Below are 21,907 nucleotides of genomic sequence, written 5' to 3' on the forward strand. Positions count from 1 at the left end.
TCAGCCGGGTGTGGTGGCGCACGCCTGTAGTCTTGTCTACTTGGGAGGCTGAGACAGGAGAATTGCTTGAACCCGGGAGGCAGAGGCTGCAGTGACCCGAGATCTGCCACTGCACTCTAGCCCGGGTGACAGAGCAGTACTCCATCTCATAAGACAAACAAATCAAATCAGGCAACTCAGGGAGCCCTGCCTCCACAAACCCCAATCATTCACTCTAGGCTCTGCCGAGCCACAATCCCCACCAAGGTCGGAGCCCACGTGGCAGCTTCCCCCCACTAACATGAAGCCAACTGCACAAGAGAAGTGTCAGTTTAATGAAGCCAGCTTATCAGGAGGGCGCGGCGGCCGGGGGCGGAGCGCACCCGCCCCCTCGCAGGTGTCCCTGGCCTCCCGCGCGGGCTAAAGTGCCTGTGCAGAGCGAGGCTGCCTGGCGGGGTTAGGAGTCGGCGCCATCGTCCTCTTCCTCCGGCAGGATCTCCAGGCTGCTGTCGGGCTGCGGGGCTGTGTCCGCGGGGGGCGGCGGGGAAGGCGCGGCCCGGGTGGGCGACAGTGGCAGGGGAGACACGGTGGGCGAGGGGCTGTGGGGCTCTGCGGGCGACGCCAGCCCCAGGATCTCCTGCACGTTGTGGGGCAGCTCCTAGAGGCACCGGGCGAGGGCGGCGAAAAGCAGAAGGTGACGGTGAGATAGGGGCGGGGTTCGGGCGGGGGCGCTGCGGGGCGGGCGGGCACTCACGGGGCAGGCGGTCAGCTGGCGGTGCAGGGCCTCGGCGCGCGTCAGCACGTCCTCCACGCTCAGCTTCATAGTTAGCTCGTTGATGTGCTGCGGGAGGGGGTGGGTCAGGCGCCAGCCAGCACTCAGCCACCTCCGCCCGAGCGCCCACTCTGTGCCTCGTGCTGGGGAACAATGAAGACACACCGGGCTGGCCCTCTGGGGGCTCGGAGGAGCGCTGGGGGCTGGGGGAGTCATGCTTCTCAGGCCTCTGGGAGCATTCTGAGCACGTACTGGGGGAGGGCAGGTCCCCACCCACCTGCCCTGTGAGGACCTTGCTGGGAGCAGGCAAGGGATGGGGCGGGAGAGAAACCCATGCGGCCCCACCCCGGCGGCGCTCTCAGCTAACCAGGCTTTCAATAATCCCACGCTGAGCACCTGCTCCCCGGGGGTACTGCGGCCCTGGACGAGCCCAGCTCTGGGGGGGGAGGGCGGTGCGGGAGGGAGCCGGCGCCTCACCTTCAGGATCTCATTGGAGCCAAAGCCGGACAGCATGAGGGTGTCCCGCTCCATGTCTAGGATGGCGCAGGCTACCAGCAGGTGCAGATTGGGGCCAGGGAGCCCTGTCCACAGTACCTGGGGGTGTGGGACAGAGAGAGGGAGGGGTCATGGCCCAGCCTGGGCCTGAGGTCCCACCAGGGTCTGCCCCTCTCTGCCCAACCTCCCATCCTCTCCCACAGGTGGCAGAGCCCGCCCCTTCAGGCCTCCCTCCCACAGCTGGCTGGCCCACCTCCCACAGCCGAAGGACATCCAGGAAGGGGAATTCCCTCTTGAACCAGATCAGCAGCCACCGGAAGCAGAAGCAGAGAGAACCAGAGTCCTGGGAATCTGAGGAGGACATGGAGCCCACTCAGCCTTGTCCAGCGCTGGAACTGAGAGTCTAAGAAGCCATCCTGGCTGGAGGACCCTCCCCAAGTCTAGGCAAGTGACTTATGCCCGGCTTGGGACCCTCGGAGGTGAGGCAGGAGCAGCTTTGAACCCGGACCTTGCCCTCCTTTGTCCCACTTTCCAGAAGTGTGTTGTTATACTTGCACATCTTCCACAGACATGGAAGGGAGGCAGGGTGCCAGCGCACCGGAGGAAACAGACCTCAGTGCCTGCTGCCGGTGAGAACTAAGGAAACTGGCACTCCTAGATACAAATTTTTATTAGCAAGAATAAGCTGAGGGCTGGGTGGGGTGGCTCACGCCTGTAACCCCAGCACTTTGGGAGGCCAAGGAGGGTGGATCACCTACATCAGGAGTTCAAGACGGGCCTGGCCAACATGGTGTGAAACCCCATCTCTACTAAAAACACAAAAATTAGCCAGGCATGTGGCGCTTGCCTGTAATCCCAGCTACTTGGGAGGCTGAGGCAGGAGAATCGCTTGAACCTGGGAGGCAGAGGTTGCAGTGGGCCAAGATCAAGCCATTGCACACTCCAGCCTGGGTGACAGAGCGAGACTCCATCTCAAAAAAAAAAAAAAAAAACTGGCCGGGCGCGGTGGCTCAAGCCTGTAATCCCAGCACTTTGGGAGGCCGAGGCGGGTGGATCACGAGGTCAAGAGATCGAGACCATCCTGGTCAACATGGTAAAACCCCGTCTCTACTAAAAATACAAAACATTAGCTGGGCATGGTGGTGTGTGCCTGTAATCCCAGCTACTCAGGAGGCTGAGGCAGGAGAATTGCCTGAACCCAGGAGGTGGAGGTTGCGGTGAGCCGAGATCGTGCCATTGCACTCCAGCCTGGGTAACATGAGTGAAACTCCGTCTCAAAAAAAAAAAACAAACAAACAAAAAAAAAACAATACCTGCAAAGGACCCAAATCTCCAGCAGGTGAAGTTAAATCAATTCTGCCACATCTTGCAGGTGGACAGAACACCATGCAGTCAAGAAAAGTGATGTTTGAGAAGACTTTGAATGACACAGAGGTGGCCTCTCCTTGAGCCCCAGGGAGTGAGGCTCTTCATGACTTAGTTTCCTCATCAGTAAGGCGAGGCCAGAATATCTCAGTTCCCTTCCTGGGGGTCCTAAAGCATCAGTGAGGAAATGTCCATAAAAAAGTTAACTTATTATCATCGCCATCTGTACTCAAAAAGAATAATGTTATCAACAGCAACTTGAACATGCTTTTTTCTGTTTTTTGAGACAGAGGCTTGCTCTGTTGCCTAGGCTGAAGTGCAGTGGTACGACCTCAGCTCAAGGGATTCTCCTGCCTCAGCCTCCTGAGTAGCTGGGACTATAGGCGTGCACCAAGCCCAGCTAATTTTTGTATTTTTAGTAGAGATGGGGTTTCACACCATGTTGGCCAGGCTGGTCTCAAACTCCTGACTTCAGGTGTTCCTGATCCACCCACTTTGGCGCCCAAAGTGCTGGATTACAGGCATGAGCTACCACACCTGGCCTCCCCCCACCCCCACTGTGTTTCCCAGGCTAGAGTGCAGTGGCAGTTTCTCTGACTGCTAACCAACACCTATGATTCTCGTGCCTCAACCTCACCAGTAGCTGGGATTACTGACATGTGCCACCATACCTGGCTACTTTTTTTTGTATTTTTAGTAGAGACAGAGTTTTGCTATGTTGCCCAGGCTGGTCTGGAACTCCTGGTCGCAAGTGATCCAGCTGAACGGCCTCCCCAAGTGCTGGGATTACACTGTGCCCAGGCTAATTTTTAATTTTTTTTGTAGTTTCTCAATTTTTTCTGTTCTCCCAATGTTGCCCAGGCTGGTCTCGAACTCCTTGGCTCACTGATCCTCCCACCTCCGCCTCCCGAAGTACTGGGATTACAAGTGCGAACCACCACACCCAGCCTTACTTTTTCTTCTTCATCTAAATTTCTTGCAGTTTTTACACTGACCAAGTAATGAAGAATAAACATTTATTTCCTTTTTTTTTGAGACAGAGTTTTGCTCTTGCTGCCCAGGCTGGAGTGCAGTGGTACCATTTTGGCTCATAGCAACCTCTGCCTCCCAGGTTCAAGCAATTATCCTGCCTCAGCCTCCCAGACAGCTGGGAATCACAGGCATGCGCCACCACGCCCGGCTAATTTTCTAATTTTAGTAGAGACGGGGTTTCTCCATGTTGGTCAGGCTGGTCTCGAACTCCTGACCTCAGGTGATCTGCTTGCCTCGGCCTCCCAAAGTGCTGGGATTACAGGCGTGAGCCACCGTGCCCAGGTGAAGAATAAAAAACACTAAAGCCAGGATGCAGCACCCCCAGCCTTAGGGCCCAGAGAACCAGTTTCTGATCCCTGGTTCAAGGTGAGCCACAGTCAGGTGGAGGTAAGAAGTGGCAGGAACATCCAGGTCCTTATTTCTGTAAAGTACCCAGCAGGTTAAGCCAAAGGTAAAGGCCAAACAGGATGGAGGTGAGCATGTGGGCGGGACGAGCCAGCGTGCCCGCGCTTGTGCGTTTGGTGACGTTTGGCTTCAAACGGCAATTCTGCCTCTACGTTCTAGGTCGCGTGGGGATGTGTCTCTTTTTTGGATCAGGACCCAATGTCCAGAACGTCACCTGTGGCTGCTACCAGAGACTCTGTCCAGGTCTGTGGCCCCACTGGCTCCTGCCCACCCGCCCGAGAGACATACCCAGGAAGTCACAGAGTGGGGGGTCCAGCACCCTCAGGAGCAGCAGCAGGCACCCAAGCTGCCGCTTCATGGTCTCCTGGCTCTCTTCAAAGTTCCCTTGCTGTGGGATGGAAACAGGGGAAGGAGGGCAGCCTCCGTGAGGTGCCAGGCCCCCTGATGGCTCCATGGGCCCCAGTCCCACGCCTGACCCAAGCCTCACCACGAGCTCCATGAAGCCACAGAAACACCAGAAGGCATCCACCTCGTTCTGAATGACGTAGAGGATCGGGGAGAGCAGGTCACTCATGCCCTGGACGTAGCCTGGGGGGACAAAGGGTCAGGCTACAGCCAGGCCCACAGTGCTCCCCCGGCCCTGCCCGGCCCCGCCCGGCCCCACCCCGCCTCTGGCCTGGCGCCCACCGAGGTCGAAGTGGTACATGCAGTAGGTGAGGAGGATGTCATTCAGCAGGCCCAGCCCCGGGTTCTCGGGACCCTCGTAGAACTTGTTGTTCCTGTCAGTGCGGCTCACGTCTCTCTCTGCGGGGACCGGGCGCAGGGTGCAAAGGTGAGAAGAGTAGAGGGGCCCATCCCTGCTGGCCACAAGGGCCAGCCCCCAGCACAGCACTCGCTCCAGGAGGAGAAGCAGAGCTGGTTCTAGAAACCATCACCGATGCTCCTGCTTTGAGGCACCAGGCCTCCCGCTCACCAGCTGGCTGTATCCTCCCACAGTGGGGGAAACTGAAGCCCAGGGAGGCAAAGTCACTTGCCAAGATCATGAGGCATCATGGACAGAGCTGAGACTGGACCCAAGGCAGCCAGCTCCTCTTCTTCCCCATCCGTTCAAGAGCCTTGCTTGCTGGGGCCACTCCCCGACGGTCCGCGCTGCTTCCCTCCCAGGTGCCCCCTCCCTGGTGTTGGGATGCAGGGGGCTCCCTGTATCTCCCCCTCACACCAGTGCCCGAGGCCCTCCTGCTGTTCCCTGCTCCCATCTACCCTGAGCGCCACCCCTGACACCGACCGATGAGGCTGCGATATCCGTGTAGGAGTGAGTTTCTCCGCTCCTGCTCGGGGCTCACAGATTTCCACTGCAGCTTCATGCGGAAATACTCATCCCTGAGAGATGGAAGGAAGCAAGATGTGAGACCGCCACTCTCTGCGGCACTGGGAGACCTCCCGGCCTGGCGCCACCTCCCTGGGCAGCCCTGCGGAGCCCCTCCCTGACCACACAGACCCAAGCAGGTCACCTCATCATTCTTGCCACCATCCCTTATGCTTCACCTTCCTACTACACCTCTCACTACACAGAAATCCTTGTTGGCGTTTGGTGACAATCTGTCACACATACACCCCTCCCCACTGCTGGATAGGGTACCAGGGACAGGGAACTGTCCAGCACTGCTGCATCCTCAGAGCCCGGCAGGTACATTACCTACACCAGGAATAAGGAAAGATAGGCCCTCCTTAGGTTATAAAACATGCTGCAGAACTATGATCATTAAAACCGTATGGCACAGAAATGAAAACTGCAATGGAGACAGCAGACAGACCATACAGGGGTGAGGACGGGTCTGGCTTGTTCATTGCTATACTCCACAGGCTCAAGATGGCGCCCAGATACAGTGGGCTCACAACCAGCATGCACAGAACCTGCTCTCTGGTGCCCTAGGAGGTGCCAGATGTTGTGCCTGGCAGGGCCTCCAGAGGACTCACGTTTTCTTGCGTACATGGGCCTTGTGCTCCTCAGCTGTGCCCTCCCAGCTGAGGTACCCCAGGAGAAACTTCCACGCCTCACGCCGCAGGCCGGGGCTCAGACCCTGGGGATGTGAGGGGACAGGCAGCTCAGTGGGCCCTTGTTCTGGCCCTGGCCCATCCTCCCACCTGCCCTGGCACTCACCCCCGAGAAGATCCGGTTCTTCAGCTCAGGGACCTGCTGCAGGCGGCCCTCAGGGCCCACGTGGCGCATCCACTCCTCCTCTGTGACTGGAGGGCCACGCTCCACAGTTGGCCGAGGCCCCAGCTCCACCTATGGGTGGAGGGCAAATGAGCCTGGGGCTCAGTGGGGCAGCTTCAGTCCACCAGCACAGAGCACTTCTTTTTTTTTTTTTTGAGACGGAGTCTGGCTCAGTCGCCCAGGCTGGAGTGCAGTGGCACAATCTCAGCTGGCTTCAGGCCCTGCCTCCTGGGTTTAAGCCATTCTCCTGCCTCAGCCTCCTGAGTAGCTGGGCGCATGGTGGCATGCCCCACCATACCTGGCTAATTTTTATATTTTTAGTAGAGACGGGGTTTCACCATGTTGGCCAGGATGGTCTTGATCTGACCTCATGATCCGCCTGCCTCAGGCTCCCAAAGTGCTGGGATTACAGGCTGGAGCCACCGCGCCCGGCCTCAGAGCACTTCTTAGCTTTTGAATGACTAACATTCAGGGGCAGGCAGCAGCCTTGCCCAGGCTGAGCAGCCAAGTCACCCCCCAGTTAGGAGGGGTGCCCCAATAATAAAAACAAGCAGGTGCTCACTGTGCATGGCAGAGCTGTCCTTATGCACTGAGGCGGTCCCATTACCATCCCCGGTTTACCAAGGAGGAAACTGAGACCCGGCGAAATGAAGTCATGCGTCCAGGAGATAGAGCCAGAGCTGACAGGGAGGGTCCACTCACTACTCACACAGGAAATGACCTCGAACCCAGGCTCAGGCTCATCGTCGGGCGGCGGGGGAAGGTCGGAGGAGGCTCCCTCGGGCTGCGGCTGCAGGGCACCCCGGAAGAAGTTGGTCACTCGGGAGAAGCTGCTAAAGGTGGTGGAGTAGGGATCCTGGAGGAAGCGCTGGGGACGAGGCCAAAGGTAGGTCACGGCCCACCCCTTCTTGACCCTCCCTGCCCACACCCACCAGGCCTGGTGCCCGGGACACTCACAGACACCACATTGGAGCTGTCCTGGTCAAAGAGCTGCAGGTGGTGGAAGGAGTTGGAGAGGGCAGAGGAGTCGTGGGGGAAGACAAGGTAGAGGCGGGAGTCCTGTGGGGAGCTGGGAGGCGGGAGGTGACGCACAGGTGATGCACAGATAGGGGCCCAGTGTCCCAGGCTGGCTGTGCTCGCCCGACATCCGTTCCAGCCGCAGCATCCCAACCGCCCCTGGAGAATCCCTCATTTCTGGGGATGCTGTTACAGGGGGACCAGAACTGGATCCCAGGGGTGGGCACGACTCAGGCCTGGCCAATGAGGGCCTTTCATCTTCTGGGCCAGGGTGACTGACTCAGGGACAAGCCAATGAGAAGCAGCTCTGGGATCTTGTTGGAATGTGGGGAAAGAGATGCTTTCTATCCAGTGGGGTTGTTAGGCCAGGGATGCTGGGGGACCAGAAAATGACAAACTCAGAAGGAAAAAGGGTAACTGTTTCCAACATTTTAGGACCTGGGTTCTGTCTGAAATCAACACTCCCCTTTGATTTCTCAGTTACATGTACTGGTCAACTCTTTGCTTTCCTTTAAATCAGTGCGAGTTGTGTTTCTTTCACAGCTGCAAGGGATCACGCAGCAGCCAGGGAGGGCTGGATCCAGTTAAAGGCCCAGCACTGGGAAAGAGCTCACCTGGCCAACAGCAGGTAGCGGCTGAGGACACGCAGCAGGGCACGGGTGCCCCCGCGGTGGAAGTGCAGAGCAGGTAGGGAGCCTCCGGCCTGGGTCACCAGAACCAGGTAGGCCCAGCTGAGGCCCGGCTTGGAGCGGCGGATGGACTTGAGCTCCCCCAGACTCACCGAGAAGGCCCAGGAGCCCTGAGGGGAGCTGGGCTCTGCACCTAGGGAGACGGCGCTGTGCTGGGGGAGGTGTGGGAGGCCAGAGCCGGCCTTATCAACCTCACCCCAGGATGTCCCTTCGGCACAGGTATCTCCTGAGGGCGCCGCCACCAGCCACCCCCTGGCCTCTGGCCTCACATTCCTCAGAAGCACAGAAGAGTAAGATGCGAAGAGAGCCCAGTGGACATACGCCTGTTCCAGAACCTTCCTAGGTACCCCCTGACCTGCAGGGTAAGGACCTATTCCTCAGCCTGGCATTTGAGGCCCCTCAAGTCCGTCCCTTTTCCCCGCCTATCTTACCTCCAACCCTTCTTCCCTCCAAATCCCACACTTGAGCCACAACAAAGGCCAGCAGCTCCCTAAACACACCAGGGCCGCCTGCCTCCAACTTGCACGGGCTACTCTCTCTGCCAGAAGAGAAAACTCTCAAGTGTCCCTCAGCACCAAGGTCTGGCATCACCTCTTCCTGGAAGGGGTCTCCATTCCCCAGAGGGGCCATGTGCCTTCTCTAGATGTCCCCTGAACCCTGTGTGACCCCAGAATGGTGCAAATCACCCTAAGTGGCTGCATCTGTTGCCCCCACAGCCTCGAACCTCAGAGGCAGGCCTCGTGTGGGGGCACCCACAGCCAATCCGGGAGCCCAGCAGGATGAGCAAGACTGCAACATCAGAGACACTGGTCATGCTGCCCTGGGCTGGGATGGTCCTGTACCCCCATTCATGTCCATGCTCCTTGGACTGGGAGGTGGTGACTGGTGGCCTTCTTGACTGTGGGGCGCAAAGCCGTTGGGGCCATGACCACTGAGAGCAAGATGTGTCATACCTGGCCCACACACGCCTCCCAAGGGCCACCTCCTCAGCCTACCTCTCGTGGGCTCCGAGTGTCGGGGCTGTGGCCGCACAGTGCTGATGACGGCCCAGTCGGGTTCATAGCCGGGATCAAAGGTGGGTTCCTCCTCAGAAGTGCAGGAGTCACCCCCACTGGAGTCCTTTGGGGAAAGGAGCAGACAGTAAGGGGCTGTGGATTCAGTTTCCAGATCTGAGCTTTGAGGCTACCCTGGAAGATAGCCCCAGTGACCAAAGAGGGAAACTAAGGCACAAAGAAGGTACAGCATTTGCTCAGGGTCACCCAATGCAGCCAGAGAGAGCCAGGACTTGACCCCATGTCTCCTGGTGCGTGGGGGGGGTCCATGCGACATGGCAGGTGGCTCTGCAGTCAGACTGTAGAATGCTTAACGTATGCTGTTGGTACTCATTAGGACAACACAAAACAAAACCACGGTAAGATACCACTTTCCACCCTTTGAGATAGTGAGACTCTAAAAAAAAAACTGCATTTCCCAGGTTTCCTTGCAGCTAGAATCCGAATCACAAGACAAATTCTACCAACCACAGGCAGGCACACCTGAAAAGCAGAAATGACTTAAGGCAATTTCCGGGTGCCTTGGCTGTGTTTGGCTGTGGAGCAAGGAGGTAAAGGTTTATCTTCATCCTCCTGCCCTGGGGCGGCATGGGTGTCCAGCTCAGTCTTCCAGTGTCTGGTCACTAGCTCTGTGGTGCTGACTTCCTGACCCTGGGTGGAACTCGACAGCTCCAATGGAAGTCTCATTCCCCACAAAAAACCCCTCTACAGGCTGGTTGTGGTGGCTCATGCCTGTAATCCCAGCACTGTGGGAGGCTGAGGCGGGCACATCACGAGGTCAAGAGATCGAGACCATCCTGGCCAACATGGTGAAACCCTGTCCCTACTAAAAACACAAAAATTAGCTGGGTGTGGTGGCAGGCACCTGTAGTCCCAGCTACTTGGGAAGCTGAGGGAGGAGAATCGCTTGAACCCTGGAGGCGGAGGTTGCAGTGAGCCGAGATTGCACCACTGTACTCCAGCCTGGCAACAGAGCAAGACTCCATCTCTTTAAAAAAAAAAAAAAGAGCCGGGCGCGGTGGCTCAAGCCTGTAATCCCAGCACTTTGGGAGGCCGAGGCGGGTGCATCACGAGGTCAAGAAAAAAAAAAAAAAAAAAAAAAAAAAAAAAAAAAAAAAAAAAAAAAATACAAAAAATCAGCTGGGCATGGTGGTGCGTGCCTGTAATCCCAGCTACTCAGGAGGCTGAGGCAGGAGAATTGCCTGAACCCAGGAGGCGGAGGTTGCGGTGAGCCGAGATCGCGCCATTGCACTCCAGCCTGGGTAACAAGAGCGAAACTCCCTCTCAAAAAAGCAGACGTTTGAGCAGGAACTGAAAACCCTCTCCAGAGGCATCCAACTTCTCCGTGTGCCTTGAAGGCTCTTCTGCTGTCCCTGAAATATCGTCTTGTCCTTTCATATCCTTAGAGTCCCAGCTCAAACGTCTGCTTTTCCAGGAAGCGATCTGGAATCAGACTGACTGGATTGAAACCCATGTTTCAACACCTCCTTGGGTTTTCGACCTCATCTACCAGTTTCTCAAAGAGTGAGTAAAGGTGAGGGCTTAGGTGGGTTTGGATCTGACTCATCTCTGGATCCCAGAGTTTCCCAGGTCAGGGTCCAGCCATGGGAAGTCCCAGGAGATATAAAGATGGGGAAGATGAGAGCAGTGGTGAAGTGGGTGAGCAGGCTGTCAGGCCCTGTCCTCTGGCACCAGAGGAAATGCCACTCCCCTTCAAGCAACTCGAATCCACAGGTTGAGCTGTCATCTTGCACCCTGGCAGGGATTTCCCAAGAAGCAAAGGGAGAGGGGTCAGCTGTCCCCAACATTGTGCACCTCAAGGTCCCTGCTCTTTTTCCTAGAACAGGCACCCTCTGCCCATTTCACAAAAAGGAGGAAACCGAGAAGCAAAGAGTACCCGAGCCCACTAGGGTCACACATGCCCCACAAGTAGGTCTGGGATTGTACTCAGGTCCCCCAAATGACTTCCAACAGCACGGACCTAGAAAAAAGTGAGAGGAGCCGGCGCAGTGGTGTGCGCCTGAGTCCCAGCTACTCGGAAGGCTGAGGTGGGAGGATCACTTGAGGCCTGGAGTTCTGGGCTGTAGTGCGCTATACCGATAGAGTGTCCGCACTAAGTTTGGCATCAATATGGTGACCTCCCGGGAGTGGGGGGCCACCAGGTTGCCTAAGAAGGGGTGTACCAGCTCTGGTCCCAAACGGAGAAGGTCAAAACTCCAGTGCTGATCAGTAGTGCGATCGCGCCTGTGAATAGCCACTGCATTCCAGCCTGGGCAACACAGAGACACCCTGTCTCTTAAAAAAAAAAAGAAAAAAGCGGGCCAGGCGCCGTGGCTCATGCCTGTAATCTCAGCACTTTGGGAGGCCGAGGCGGGCGGATCACCTGAGGTCAGGAGTTCAAGACCAGCCTGGCCAACATGGTGAAACCCAATCTTTAAAAAAAAAAAAGCGAGTGGAGAAGGGCAAAGCGGGTGGAGCCTACCTTCTTGGAGAAGAGGATTTGAGTAGAATCTCCAACCTCCTCTACAGGAGCCCAGTGCAGGAGGACGTCACTGTCCTAGGGGAAGGAGGGAGGAGCGGTTAGAGGCGTTCCCTAAACCACATTCCCAAAACTTTCCGTTGCAAATTTCCAAACTTTCCCGGTTTCTACCCTCTGCCTTCCAAAGCCCCGCCCCTCATTCCAGTTCCCATCCCCAGCCTTCTTCAGGTCCCTCTGCTGAGCGCCAGACCAAACTCCTCCAGTTGCCGCCTGCATCCCAGAGCGCCTGCATCCCGCTAGGAGCGGGCACAAGCCCTGCTACCTCCCAGCGCACCTTTTCCACGACACGGATGACACCAGCGATGAGGGAGTCTCGATCCTGATACTTCTTAGCGCTGGTGTGCAGGTACACTCCGCCCTTCTCAAATACCACCTGGGTTGGGGGGAACCAGCGAGATTTGGGGCCCAAGCCAGGGCGACACGCGAGGGGACCGGCCCAGGGGAGCCAATAGGGACGGGCCCCGGGAGGAGCCACCCTCAGGGGGCGGGGCCGGGAGAGCCATTGCCCCGGGACCAGGGCGGGGAGAGCGGTCCAGCCAGCGTTCGGAGGCGGGCGTGCGTTCCACAGGGGGCGGAGCCCAAGGAGTCGCCTGACCCAGGGGCGGGGCCATGAGAGGGTCTCCCATGGGGTGGTGGACGGGAGGGTGATGGCGCGTTTATGAGAGATCGGTGTTTGCCAAGGCCGTGCCGAACTCTCAGGAGCACGCGCAAGGGCTGAGGGCGGAGCTGAACACTAGACCGGGCGTTTCGCATAGACTGAAGCGAGGGAAAGCGCCCTCAGTGCTTACCCTGTAGCCGGCTCCTTCCATAGCCGCCGCCGAAGGCCCCACTGCCCCGCCTCCCCTCTTTCCGAGTCAGCGTGTTGTCACTTCCGGAGAAAATAGCTCCCCTCTGGGCCGGACAGTGGTAGTGCCCCGACCCGTTCTAGAGCCGGAGTGGGTGAAACCATCTCTCAGAAGGGGGTTATTCCACTGGAACCTCAAGGGCGGATCGGAGTCACGTGGCGCCAACGCCGAAGGTGGAGCTGGCCGCGCAGTGTGCGCAGGCGCAGTGTTCTCCCTCTCGCCACGAAGTAAACAAGTGGGAGGGTCGGAGAGCTGCACCAGCTGGGGCAAGCACGCCTTCAAACGCTTATTTCCTCCTCCATATTGTATGCTGGAATCGAAGCCAAGGAGGAGCCATTTTGCTCGAGGGCACGGCCTAAGTAGGCCGGCTGAGGCCATGTTAATGCTGGGCAGTCCCATCTCTGCGTGACAGCGAGGTTCTGGAAGAGCAGAACGGATAAGAGAAGAGGAGGTGAGAGGAGCTGTAGCTGTACACCACAAGAGGCACTGAGGGATTCGGGATGACGAGATGAAGCTGTCAGTGTCCCCGGAACGAAGCGGCCCCGGACGAATTTCTGAGTCACCGTCGCGAGAAAGCGGGCTGAGCCGCCATCTTGAAGCCTGGCAAATCTAAGCAAGAAATGCTGTCGTGTTGGATCTTTGCCAGCGTTGTTGCTGAATGTGGGAGCAGGCTGGAGGGAGAGAGAACCCATATGCACTATTGGCTAATTAAGCCCGGTCGGCTGCCATGTTGTTAACGGGTACCGATTTCCTCCACTTTTGAAGAAGTTTATTGTGGGTGAGGGACGTCAGGTCACTTGCCTTCGTTTACCGTATTCATGAATGAGCATATGAGGGCGGCCATTATTGTTAGGGGCAAATGGAAATACCTAGGCGCGAAAACTAAAGCCTTTGTTTCGCCATTTTTCTTATGGGCACGCTGCTGTCGCGATTGCCCACTAGTTCGGACGAAGCCCCTGTGGCCGCCATCTTGATCTCGGGCGGCCCCGATAAGGGAGGCGGAGTATGCAAAGAGGAGGCGAGGTAACTACACGGACGTGACGCAAGGCGCCGCCATGTCTTTTGAGGGCGGCGACGGCGCCGGGCCGGCCATGCTGGCTACGGGCACGTGAGTGGAGGCGGCGTTGTGAACCGCGGTGTGGGGAGGATTTGGCCGTCCAGAGGCAGCGGGGCGCTGGGAGGGCGAGCGGCTCACGGGAGGGGTATGGCCTGCCTAGATCAGAGGGGAAACGTCGGCCAGCGACCCTTTGCCGAGCGCTGGAAGGGGGTCGCCCGTGGGAATCGTCCTGTCTGACCTGAGGCAAATCCTAGACAGCCTCACCTTGCGATGTCCAGAACCCCTGGGATCCCTACTTGGGCCGTGGACCAGGTCCGCGGGGTCGGGGGATGGCTCGGGGGGCCTCGGGGCGCCCCCTCACCCGTCCAAAGGCGGGACTTCCGGTCCTGGCCTCCGCCTGGGCGGGATTTCCTGTTTTTTTTCCTCGGCCAGTGGATCTTCCCTGGACCCCGGGCGAGGTTGGGAGGTCTCTGGGCAGCCGAGCCTGGCCCCAGGCACTCACCCCACCCACGGCTACCGCGTGCACGCTAGGGTTCCTCACATCTTGGGGTGAGGGGCGCTAAAATTTCGACGGTGGAGTGGTTCCACCCTTCTCCTTAGCACTCCTCTCTCCCCCCCGAATCCAAGGAGGAGAGCCACATCGTGCCCCCTCCCTCTTGTGGGTAACACGTCCCACCTTCCTCTCATCTCTCCCTGATCTTAGACGAGACTCGTCCATCGGGGCGGGTTCTTCCTCCAACTCTCAGCTCCTTGGAGGAGCCAGGATCTCCTCTAGAAGCTGAAGGGTAAGGAGGACCCCCAGGTCTTGGCTACTCTGTCGGGGAACAGACTGCAAGGTGTCCGTGGACCTCGGCGGAAAGGCCTGTGGAAATTGCCCTGGCCTTTTTGCTCATGTCTCCTGAGTTGGGGGAACCCTCACAACTCCCTCACCCCATTTCACTCTCTTCAGTGTTGTGGCTACTCCAAGATTGAGTACAGGGAGGGAGTTTCATCCTGACATTCTCTTCCGGGACCCCCGCTCCCCCTCTTCTCCGCATGTCATTAGGGGCTGGGGGCCCGTGGAAGTGAGAGCCCCAGGCCTAGCACAGGCAGGCAGTTGACTTTGGACTAGCCACTTCCTTGCTTTCAGCCTCAGTTTCCTCCCTCATCAGGTGGGAAGGACATGAGGGGTGTGTTTGAGATACTGGGTACTCCCCAGTTCAGTGGGGTTTGGGGGCTGGGCAGTCAGCAGTTTCAGTTCCACTTGTGCCCCGTGTAGCTGTGTGCTTTCTGGCCAGTGTCCTAAGTTCTGAGCCTCACTTTGCCATCTAGATTAGGAGATCTGTTTTTGTTTTTTGTTTTTTTTGAGACGGAGTCTTGCCCTGTCGCCCAGGCTTGGAGTGCAGTGGTGCCATCTTGGCTCACTGCAATCTCCTTCTCCAGGTTCAAGCGATGCTTCTGCCACAGCTTCCCAAGTAGCTGGGACTACAGGTGCGCACCACCACATCCAGCTAATTTTTGTATTTTTAGTAGACACCAGGTTTCACCATACTGGTCAGGCTGGTCTTGAACTCCTGACCTCATGATCCACCAGCGTCAGTCTCTCAAAGTGCTGGGATTACAGGCATAAGCCATGGTACCTGGCCAACATCTGTTCTCCTAAAGGCAGGTAGGATGGCGATCAGGATTTAGAACAGGCCCTAGATTAGATTGTCGGAGTCCAGGTCCCAGTCCTCCCTCTTCCAGTTGTGGGGCCCTTCAAGGTGCTAACTGCCCCTGGGCCTGAGTTTGTGACTGCAAAGTGGGGTGAGCTGTAGCTAAAGCTCCTGCCTCGTAGCGTAGGTAAAAGGGTGGGATGAGAAGGTTGAACCCATCTTTGGTCCTGGTATGGCTTCTGGGAAGTGCTGGATAAACCTCTTCCTTCCCTCGGGGCATTGAACTCCCTGAGTGAGTCAGATAGGAGGTGAGATGCCAGATGTGGAATCCCAGCACTGAATAGGTGCTTAGCAGACACGATCGTGAGTCATAAAGGGCCTGTAAATTTCATTCCAACCCGACTCCCTGCTCCCTTCACCCTGGCTTGCTGGACCACAGCTCTGCCTGAATCCCTGCAGTGATGGTATGCTCGCTGCCTCCCCAAGGAACCACTTCCACAGCGCAACAGCTCTGGCTCAGCTTCCCCTTTAACCAGAGTTAAAGGGGAAGAAAATGAGGCACAGAGAGGGCTAGTGAGTGAGGAGTCCAAGGTCACACAGCAGGTTTGAGACAGAGTCAGGGCAAGGACCCAGCCACCCTGCCCTCGATCTTCTCACTGGGTAAGGAGATGCACCCTGCCTTGTCTGCTTGGGGCTGACCTGTCCTGTGAACACAAATTGCTTACTTTGGGGAAATTCACAGTCTGATGCAGGAGGCAGCGGGGTACAGCTGTCACAAGCTCAGGTGACATGAGTGCTCATGGAGGAAGCCCAGAGCATTGGATGGGCTCCTGAAGTCATCTGATGCACCCTGGACGATCAGGGACAACAGAGGACCTGCCAGAGCAGTGTTGTAGGAAAAGCCACGTGGATTTCCCCACACAGAGCAATCCCAGCACCATTTCTTGCCTTTGTTCAGCCCTGACTCTCTGAGGCCTCAGTCATGGAACCAGCCAGTTCCCTCTGGAAGGAAGTGTGCTGGGGAGGTGGCCACTCAGACATGGTGGGACCCCCCAAGGAGGGGACTGGCTGGATCTAGGGATGAGGGAAAGTTTCTTCCACCCTAGGATGAGTGAAGAAGGTTGGTGGGGAACGGAGCACGAGTGATCCAGGTTGGGGGGTTCCATGTTGTCTGAAGGCCGTGGAGGCAGGATGGCCCAGGAGCCAGGGATGGCCAGAACACACGGGGCCTCCAGGGCCAGGCTGAGGGCCTGGGACCCTGTCCTGAGGACTCTGGCGAGGAGTAGCAGGAGCTCCAGGTGCAGAAGGACCCCCCCGGGACTTGGGCACCATGCTCTGGATGGGATGCCGGGGCGATGGAACAGGGGGGCATCGCCTGTCAGTCAGTGCAAGCCCCATGTGGAATTCCAAATTTTCTAGACGCCATGACAAAAGAGTCAAAGCAGATAATTTTTTTTTTTTTTTTTTAATAGAGACGGGATCTCAACATGTTGCCCAGGCTGATCTCGCACTCCTGGGCTCAGTGATCCGCCTGCCGTGGCCCCCCAAGGTGCTGAGATTGCAGGCGTGAGCCACCGTGCCTGTCTGTTCTGCATTTTTGTACTCAGTCTTCAGAATCAGGTGCGGGTTTGCCTCTCAGCATCCTCTCTGCTGCAACTCCCCACCTTTCCAGTACTCCCTGCTCACATGTGGCTGGCACGTCCACAGAGACCAGGGCAGGGCCAAAGGGCAGGGAGTAGGGTGGCAGGAGGAATGGGCTGGGGCTGATGGCTCGCCGGGGTCTGGGCCTGCGAGAGCTGCATGGTGAGAATCTGGGGAGTAGCAGGTTAGGGGAGGACGTGCAGCACCCCTGGGACAAGGTGGGTGGAGGGGGTGAGTGCCATCCAGGGAACAGGTGGACATCCTGGGTGGGTGGTGGAGGCAACCAAGCCTCAGCCCCCTGTCCTGCTCTGGCCACAGGGCGCGGATGGCATCGGGGCGTCCCGAGGAGCTGTGGGAGGCTGTGGTGGGGGCCGCTGAACGCTTTCGGGCCCGGACTGGCACGGAGCTGGTGCTGCTGACCGCGGCCCCGCCGCCACCGCCCCGCCCGGGTCCCTGTGCCTATGCTGCCCACGGCCGAGGAGCGCTGGCAGAGGCGGCGCGGCGCTGCCTCCACGACATCGCGCTGGCCCACAGGGCTGCCGCTGCCGCCCGGCCTCCCGCACCCCCACCAGCACCACAGCCACCCGACCCCACACCCAGCCCGCCCCAGCCTGCCCTGGCCAGGGAGGACAACGAAGAGGATGAGGATGAGCCCACAGAGACAGAGACCTCTGGGGAGCGGCTGGACGTCGGCGATAACGGAGGTGAGAGGGCGGGCGCAGGGGCTGGAGTGGCCCAGGGCTTGAGGAGGTACCCGCAGGAGGCTTTCCTGGGGTCGGGGGTGGTGGGACCTGCTTAGTCCTGAGTACTTCCTTGGAAGTGCAGTCTCAGGACCCCACAGCCAGACAGGCTTGCCTGGGACTTGCTGTGTGATCTGAAGCCAGTCCCTTCCCTGCTCTGAGCCTTACTGGTCCTGGAGCCAGCTCTGTGCTGGGAGTGGTGGGCACAGGGACACAGAGCAGACTTGGGTCCTTTCCTCAAGGGGCTCCCGGTCTAGCCAAGGAATTGGAGTCCCGAGGAGGGTCGGGGGGCTCTGGAGCAGGGCATGAGTAGAACCAGAGTCATTTCCACAGGGACTGGAAGGCAAGATAGGAATGAAAGAGTTCAGGGATGCAGCCGACATCCGAGGAAGTGGGGAGGGACCATTCAGCTGTTGGGGGGGGCACTTGTGGCTTGAATACTTTCAGAGGCTGGGTTGTAACACTAGGGCTTTGAGGAGTGAGTAGGAGTTTGATCAGTAACTAGGAGGTCCTTGTTTGTTATTACGGTTTTTTTTTTTTTTTGTCTTTTTGTTTTTTTTCCTTTTTGTGGAGAACGGGGTCTCGTTATATTGCCCAGGCAGGTCTCGAACTCCTGGGCTCAAGCTATCCTTCCACCTCTGCCTCCCTAAGAGCTGGGATTACAGGCCTGAGCCGCTGCACCCGGCTTTTGTTATTACTAATGGCCGGCTTCCTACCTGTTGTGGGAGGAAATCCACATGGGGGAGGGCAGGCCTCCTGAGTTCAAATCCTGGTGGCGTCCCTTAGTAGCCATGGGACCTCCAACCAGTGACTTAACCCCTCTGGGCCTCTAGGTCTCCATTTGTCAGCAGAGGTCACGGTCATCCCATATTTCTCTCAGGCTGTATTTTCAGTCCCATCGTCCCGAACAGATCGTAGCGGTTTCCCGTTAGCTACGTTGTGTGCAGCCGAGAAGGTGACAGATGCATAGAGGGTGTGTTTCTGCCGATGACCAGGCAGGTGGCTAGGGGAAGGGTTTTCGAGGTGAAGGAAGTGGGTCTCAGCAGGGAGGCGGGGACCGTGGCCGGGGCCGGGGAGGACGGCACACGGAGCATGGCCAGGCGCCCACTGGCCCGGGCCTCTCACTCACACCATCCACAGGGCTCTTCGTGATGGATGAGGACGCCACCCTCCAGGACCTTCCCCCCTTCTGTGAGTCGGATCCTGAGAGCACAGACGGTGAGTGTCCTAGGCTGGTCCCCTCCCTACCTGGAGGTGGGTGGCTGGCTGGCACAAAGACACAGACAGAAGCTGAAATTTACCCCTGCTTTCAGATGGCAGCCTGAGCGAGGAGACGCCCACTGGCCCCCCCACCTGCTCAGTCCCCCCGGCCTCAGCCCTGCCCACACAGCAGTACGCCAAGTCCCTGCCTGTGTCTGTGCCCGTCTGGGCCTTCAAGGAGAAGAGGACAGAGGCACGGTCATCGGATGAGGAGAATGGGCCGGTGAGGGGCAAATGGGGGGAGGTAGGGAGGGCAGCTGGAAGGGCTCTGAGCCGCTTCCTCCAGGAAGCCCTCTGGCATGGATGCTGCTTTCCACCCATAAGCTGACTGAATCTTCCCCTCAAACTCAAGAAGCAAGTTCTTGGGCCCAAGCCTTGCGGTTTTAACAACTGCAGCCTTACCGTGTGTCCTAGTGCCTCACAGAGAAGCCCTCTCCTTTCCAGGAGCGTCTCCATTTATAGAACACTTGCTCTGGGCGAGGCACAGGTACTTTGGCATCCCTCCAGATGGGGAAATTGAGGCTTGGAGCATTCAGATCACCTCCCATCCCCACCCTGCACATTCCTGGCCCTTTGCAGAATGTGTCCTACCCCCTGGTCCCGTTCATCCCTGTTTGAAGCTCCTGGGCTGGGCTAGCCTGGGTGGGTCCTCCTCACCCCTCACTAAGGCAGTGAGAGGACATGTGACTTCCCTGAGGGGCAGAGCTGGGACTGGAATCCAGCTACCTTTTAGGAAGGAGCTGTGGGCTTCGAGGGAGGAGGCCTGGGTCCCCACAGTCCCTGCTTTCAGACCTCAGTGTCCTCATGTGTAAACCAGCAGTCACAGTGGTCATGTCCTCCCCACCTTCCTCCACGAGGCAGTGGGCGCTGAAGACCAGGAACCAGGCCCAGTGCAGACAGGTCTACCTGCTGCTGCTCTCTGTGCTTGGGACTCATGGCAACACAGCTCATTGAATGCTCTGGCCTCCCCCTGGTCAGGTCCAGTTCCAGATCTGGGTCTCTGGGTCCCATCCTGCAAGGGGACAGGCCCAGCTCAGGGTGTCGGGGCTGTAGTGGAGGCAGGACTCGGTGCTGGAGCTGCAGGCAGAATGGCAGGACCACTCCTTGGTGGGGGCTGACACAGGGAGGGATCCTTTCTGTACAGCTGTGGCCACATGATACAGCAATAACAGCTGATAATCTCAGCCCTCACAGAGAGATCCTGTTGCCCACCCCATTTCTGAGAAGGGGAGACTGAGGCCTAGGGAAGCAAAACCTCTTGCTCACAGCTAGTTGGCGGCAGAGGTCTGATTGGAACATGACTGAAACCCCAGCCCAGATCCTCAGACATGAGACAGTGCACGCAGCCTTAATGGCTAGCAGACAACAGCGCTTCCAATGTGTAGGAAGCAATGTCCCAGGCCAAGACGCGGAGGGGGGAGGGGCAGGAAGGCTTCGTGGAGGAGGTGTCTGAACCAGGTAAGAAGTGTTCCTACGAAGAGCAAGACGGGGAAGAGCACTGCTGGCAGTGGGCATCGCAGGGCACAAGTGGCAGGGTGGGGACGTGCTAGGAGTGGGCTTGGAGCCAGGGTGCACACCCGGGCTGCGTGTGGGTGCAGGGGTGGCCATGCCGGCGCCGACCTCACCCCGTTGCCGTTCCCGCAGCCTTCCTCGCCCGACCTGGACCGCATCGCGGCGAGCATGCGCGCGCTGGTGTTGCGGGAGGCCGAGGACACCCAGGTTTTCGGGGACCTGCCACGGCCGCGGCTTAACACCAGCGACTTCCAGAAGCTGAAGCGGAAATACTGAGGCCCGGGGTGGGAACGTCCCGGGCCGCGTCCGCTCCACCCCACACTACGTCCCCGCCCCATGCCCGGGGCCCGCCAAGCCGAGGCTGATATGGGAGCCCCCAGGATTGACCCGTCTCTGCCAATCCCCGCTGCCCTTCCAGCCCGCGACTTCCAGCGCCTAGGAGCGGGATATGTCCCTTTTCTCGATTGCATCTGTCGCCTCTCTGCCCAGCGACAGATTCCTTCTATTAAGGGATTGGCTCGCTCAGTTCTAAGCCCTAAACGGGTCAACTCCGTTGTTTTCTGCCTAGCGACAAGGCCTTTGCTCGCACGGCATTGGCTCCATCCTCTAGTCGCTGGGCAGCTCTTTTTTTTGATTGGCTCGAATCTTGTAAAGGGCTTGAGTTCTCCCTCCTGATTAGCTCCAGCTTCCTGGGGGCGTGGCCAAGCCCTCGTTCCCAGAATTGGCCTGGGGCCTTCGATTTACGTTCTTTACACTACAGGGGCTAGGGTCGTTTTTGCCCAAGTCCTGACAGCTTGTCCCCTGACCCCCTCAGGGATGGCCCCAAACAGTCCCTGCGTCTGACACCCCCTTTCATTGGTTCCATCCATCGCCACAACAGCCTGCCAATCGAAGCCCGTCCCTGCATCCAGGATGGTACCAGCTCCCGACCCTCGCTCCCCACCTCCACAGGTGCCTTAAAGGGCCCTTGTCCACCCAAGGCGGGGGGCAGGGGGCCTCACTCTCCGGCCCTGGTGTGGGGGAGAGAGTGAGGGGTTGGGGGACCGGCAGTTGGGAAGGGCGCTCTGAGATTAAAGAGTTTTACCTCTGACAGATAAATGTGTTTTGAGTGTTCATTGAACATTTTCTAAAACCGAATTACGGCGTCTGATTATCAGTGAACAGCTGGGGGTTGGAATTGCTGTGCCCATTTCATTTTTAAATTTTGAGACAGGGTCCCACTGTCGCTCAGGTTCAAGCAATTCTCCTGCCTTAACCTCCCCAGTAGCTGGGATTGCAGGGGCGCGCCACTACCGCCCGGCTAATTTTTGTATTGTTAGTAGAAACAGGTTTTCACCATGTTGGCCAGGCTGGTCTCGAACTACTGACCTCAAATGATCCACCCCCGTCTGCTTCTGTCTGCTTCTCAAAGTGCTGGGATTACAGATGTGACCCAGCGCACCTGGCTCTGTGCCCATTTTATAGATATGAAATGGGGGTGGAGACCATTCCAGTTTTGTGTGACTATGGAACCCCAATCTTGAGAGGGTGAGTGTTGGAGCCAGAGCCCACATATTCACTAGCAAAGCCAGGAACTCCGACCGGGAGTCTTGTTAAAAGAAGACTGGAGCTGCTGGGCTTGGTGCCTCACGCCTGTAAGCCCATGCTAGAAGGCC

At 58.0% G+C, this 21,907-nt stretch overlaps 2 protein-coding genes across 14 annotated transcripts; one reads left to right on the forward strand and one right to left on the reverse strand.

Annotated features, from left to right (window-relative positions):
- Window positions 1-291: 291 nt before the first annotated feature.
- On the reverse strand, window positions 292-12,551 carry TBC1D17 (TBC1 domain family member 17). Of its 2 annotated transcripts, none has more exons than XR_004264586.1 (17): window positions 12,352-12,551; window positions 11,838-11,936; window positions 11,507-11,581; window positions 8,968-9,091; window positions 7,898-8,105; window positions 7,224-7,335; window positions 6,976-7,134; window positions 6,210-6,338; window positions 6,026-6,129; window positions 5,334-5,428; window positions 4,736-4,852; window positions 4,536-4,636; window positions 4,337-4,436; window positions 1,500-1,597; window positions 1,229-1,345; window positions 734-894; window positions 292-637 (listed from the first exon to the last, which is right to left on the reverse strand). XR_004264586.1 is itself a non-coding variant. In XM_032264480.1 (17 exons), exons 1-17 carry the CDS (start codon window positions 12,370-12,372, stop codon window positions 437-439), a joined length of 1,947 nt encoding a protein of 648 aa, XP_032120371.1. In that variant the 5' UTR covers window positions 12,373-12,551; the 3' UTR covers window positions 292-436. The 2 variants fall into 2 exon arrangements, 1 of the variants encoding a protein (XP_032120371.1); XM_032264480.1 differs by having other exon boundaries at window positions 734-820.
- Window positions 12,552-12,770: 219 nt separating this feature from the next.
- AKT1S1 (AKT1 substrate 1) lies at window positions 12,771-21,342 on the forward strand. Of its 12 annotated transcripts, none has more exons than XM_032264486.1 (7): window positions 12,771-12,859; window positions 13,351-13,516; window positions 16,058-16,186; window positions 17,056-17,444; window positions 18,621-18,698; window positions 18,794-18,963; window positions 20,385-21,342. In XM_032264486.1, exons 2-7 carry the CDS (start codon window positions 13,464-13,466, stop codon window positions 20,526-20,528), a joined length of 963 nt encoding a protein of 320 aa, XP_032120377.1. In that variant the 5' UTR covers window positions 12,771-12,859; window positions 13,351-13,463; the 3' UTR covers window positions 20,529-21,342. The 12 variants fall into 12 exon arrangements, with proteins under 12 accessions (XP_032120377.1, XP_032120389.1, XP_032120378.1 ...); XM_032264493.1 differs by lacking the exons at window positions 12,771-12,859; window positions 13,351-13,516 and adding exons at window positions 13,799-14,250; window positions 15,110-15,250; XM_032264491.1 differs by lacking the exons at window positions 12,771-12,859; window positions 13,351-13,516; window positions 16,058-16,186 and adding exons at window positions 13,799-14,250; window positions 15,110-15,250; window positions 16,572-16,719 and having other exon boundaries at window positions 17,059-17,444.
- Window positions 21,343-21,907: the final 565 nt, after the last annotated feature.

This window comes from Sapajus apella, unplaced genomic scaffold (genome assembly GCF_009761245.1).
Source record: "Sapajus apella isolate SASKATOON/1434 unplaced genomic scaffold, GSC_monkey_1.0 scaffold144, whole genome shotgun sequence".
NCBI lineage: Eukaryota > Metazoa > Chordata > Mammalia > Primates > Cebidae > Sapajus > Sapajus apella.

Coding starts and splice junctions, on each gene's coding strand:
- TBC1D17 (XM_032264480.1), bottom strand. CDS start 12,372: ATGGAAGGAGCCGGCTACAGG. Junction 9,092..11,506: donor AAATCCTCTTCTCCAAGAAG/GTAGGCTCCACC, acceptor CTTTCCCCAAAG/GACTCCAGTGGGGGTGACTC. Junction 7,135..7,223: donor ACAGCTCCAATGTGGTGTCT/GTGAGTGTCCCG, acceptor CCTCGTCCCCAG/CGCTTCCTCCAGGATCCCTA.
- AKT1S1 (XM_032264486.1), top strand. CDS start 13,464: ATGTCTTTTGAGGGCGGCGACGGCGCCGGGCCGGCCATGCTGGCTACG. Junction 13,517..16,057: donor GCCATGCTGGCTACGGGCAC/GTGAGTGGAGGC, acceptor GCCTTTGTTCAG/CCCTGACTCTCTGAGGCCTC. Junction 18,699..18,793: donor GGATCCTGAGAGCACAGACG/GTGAGTGTCCTA, acceptor CCCTGCTTTCAG/ATGGCAGCCTGAGCGAGGAG.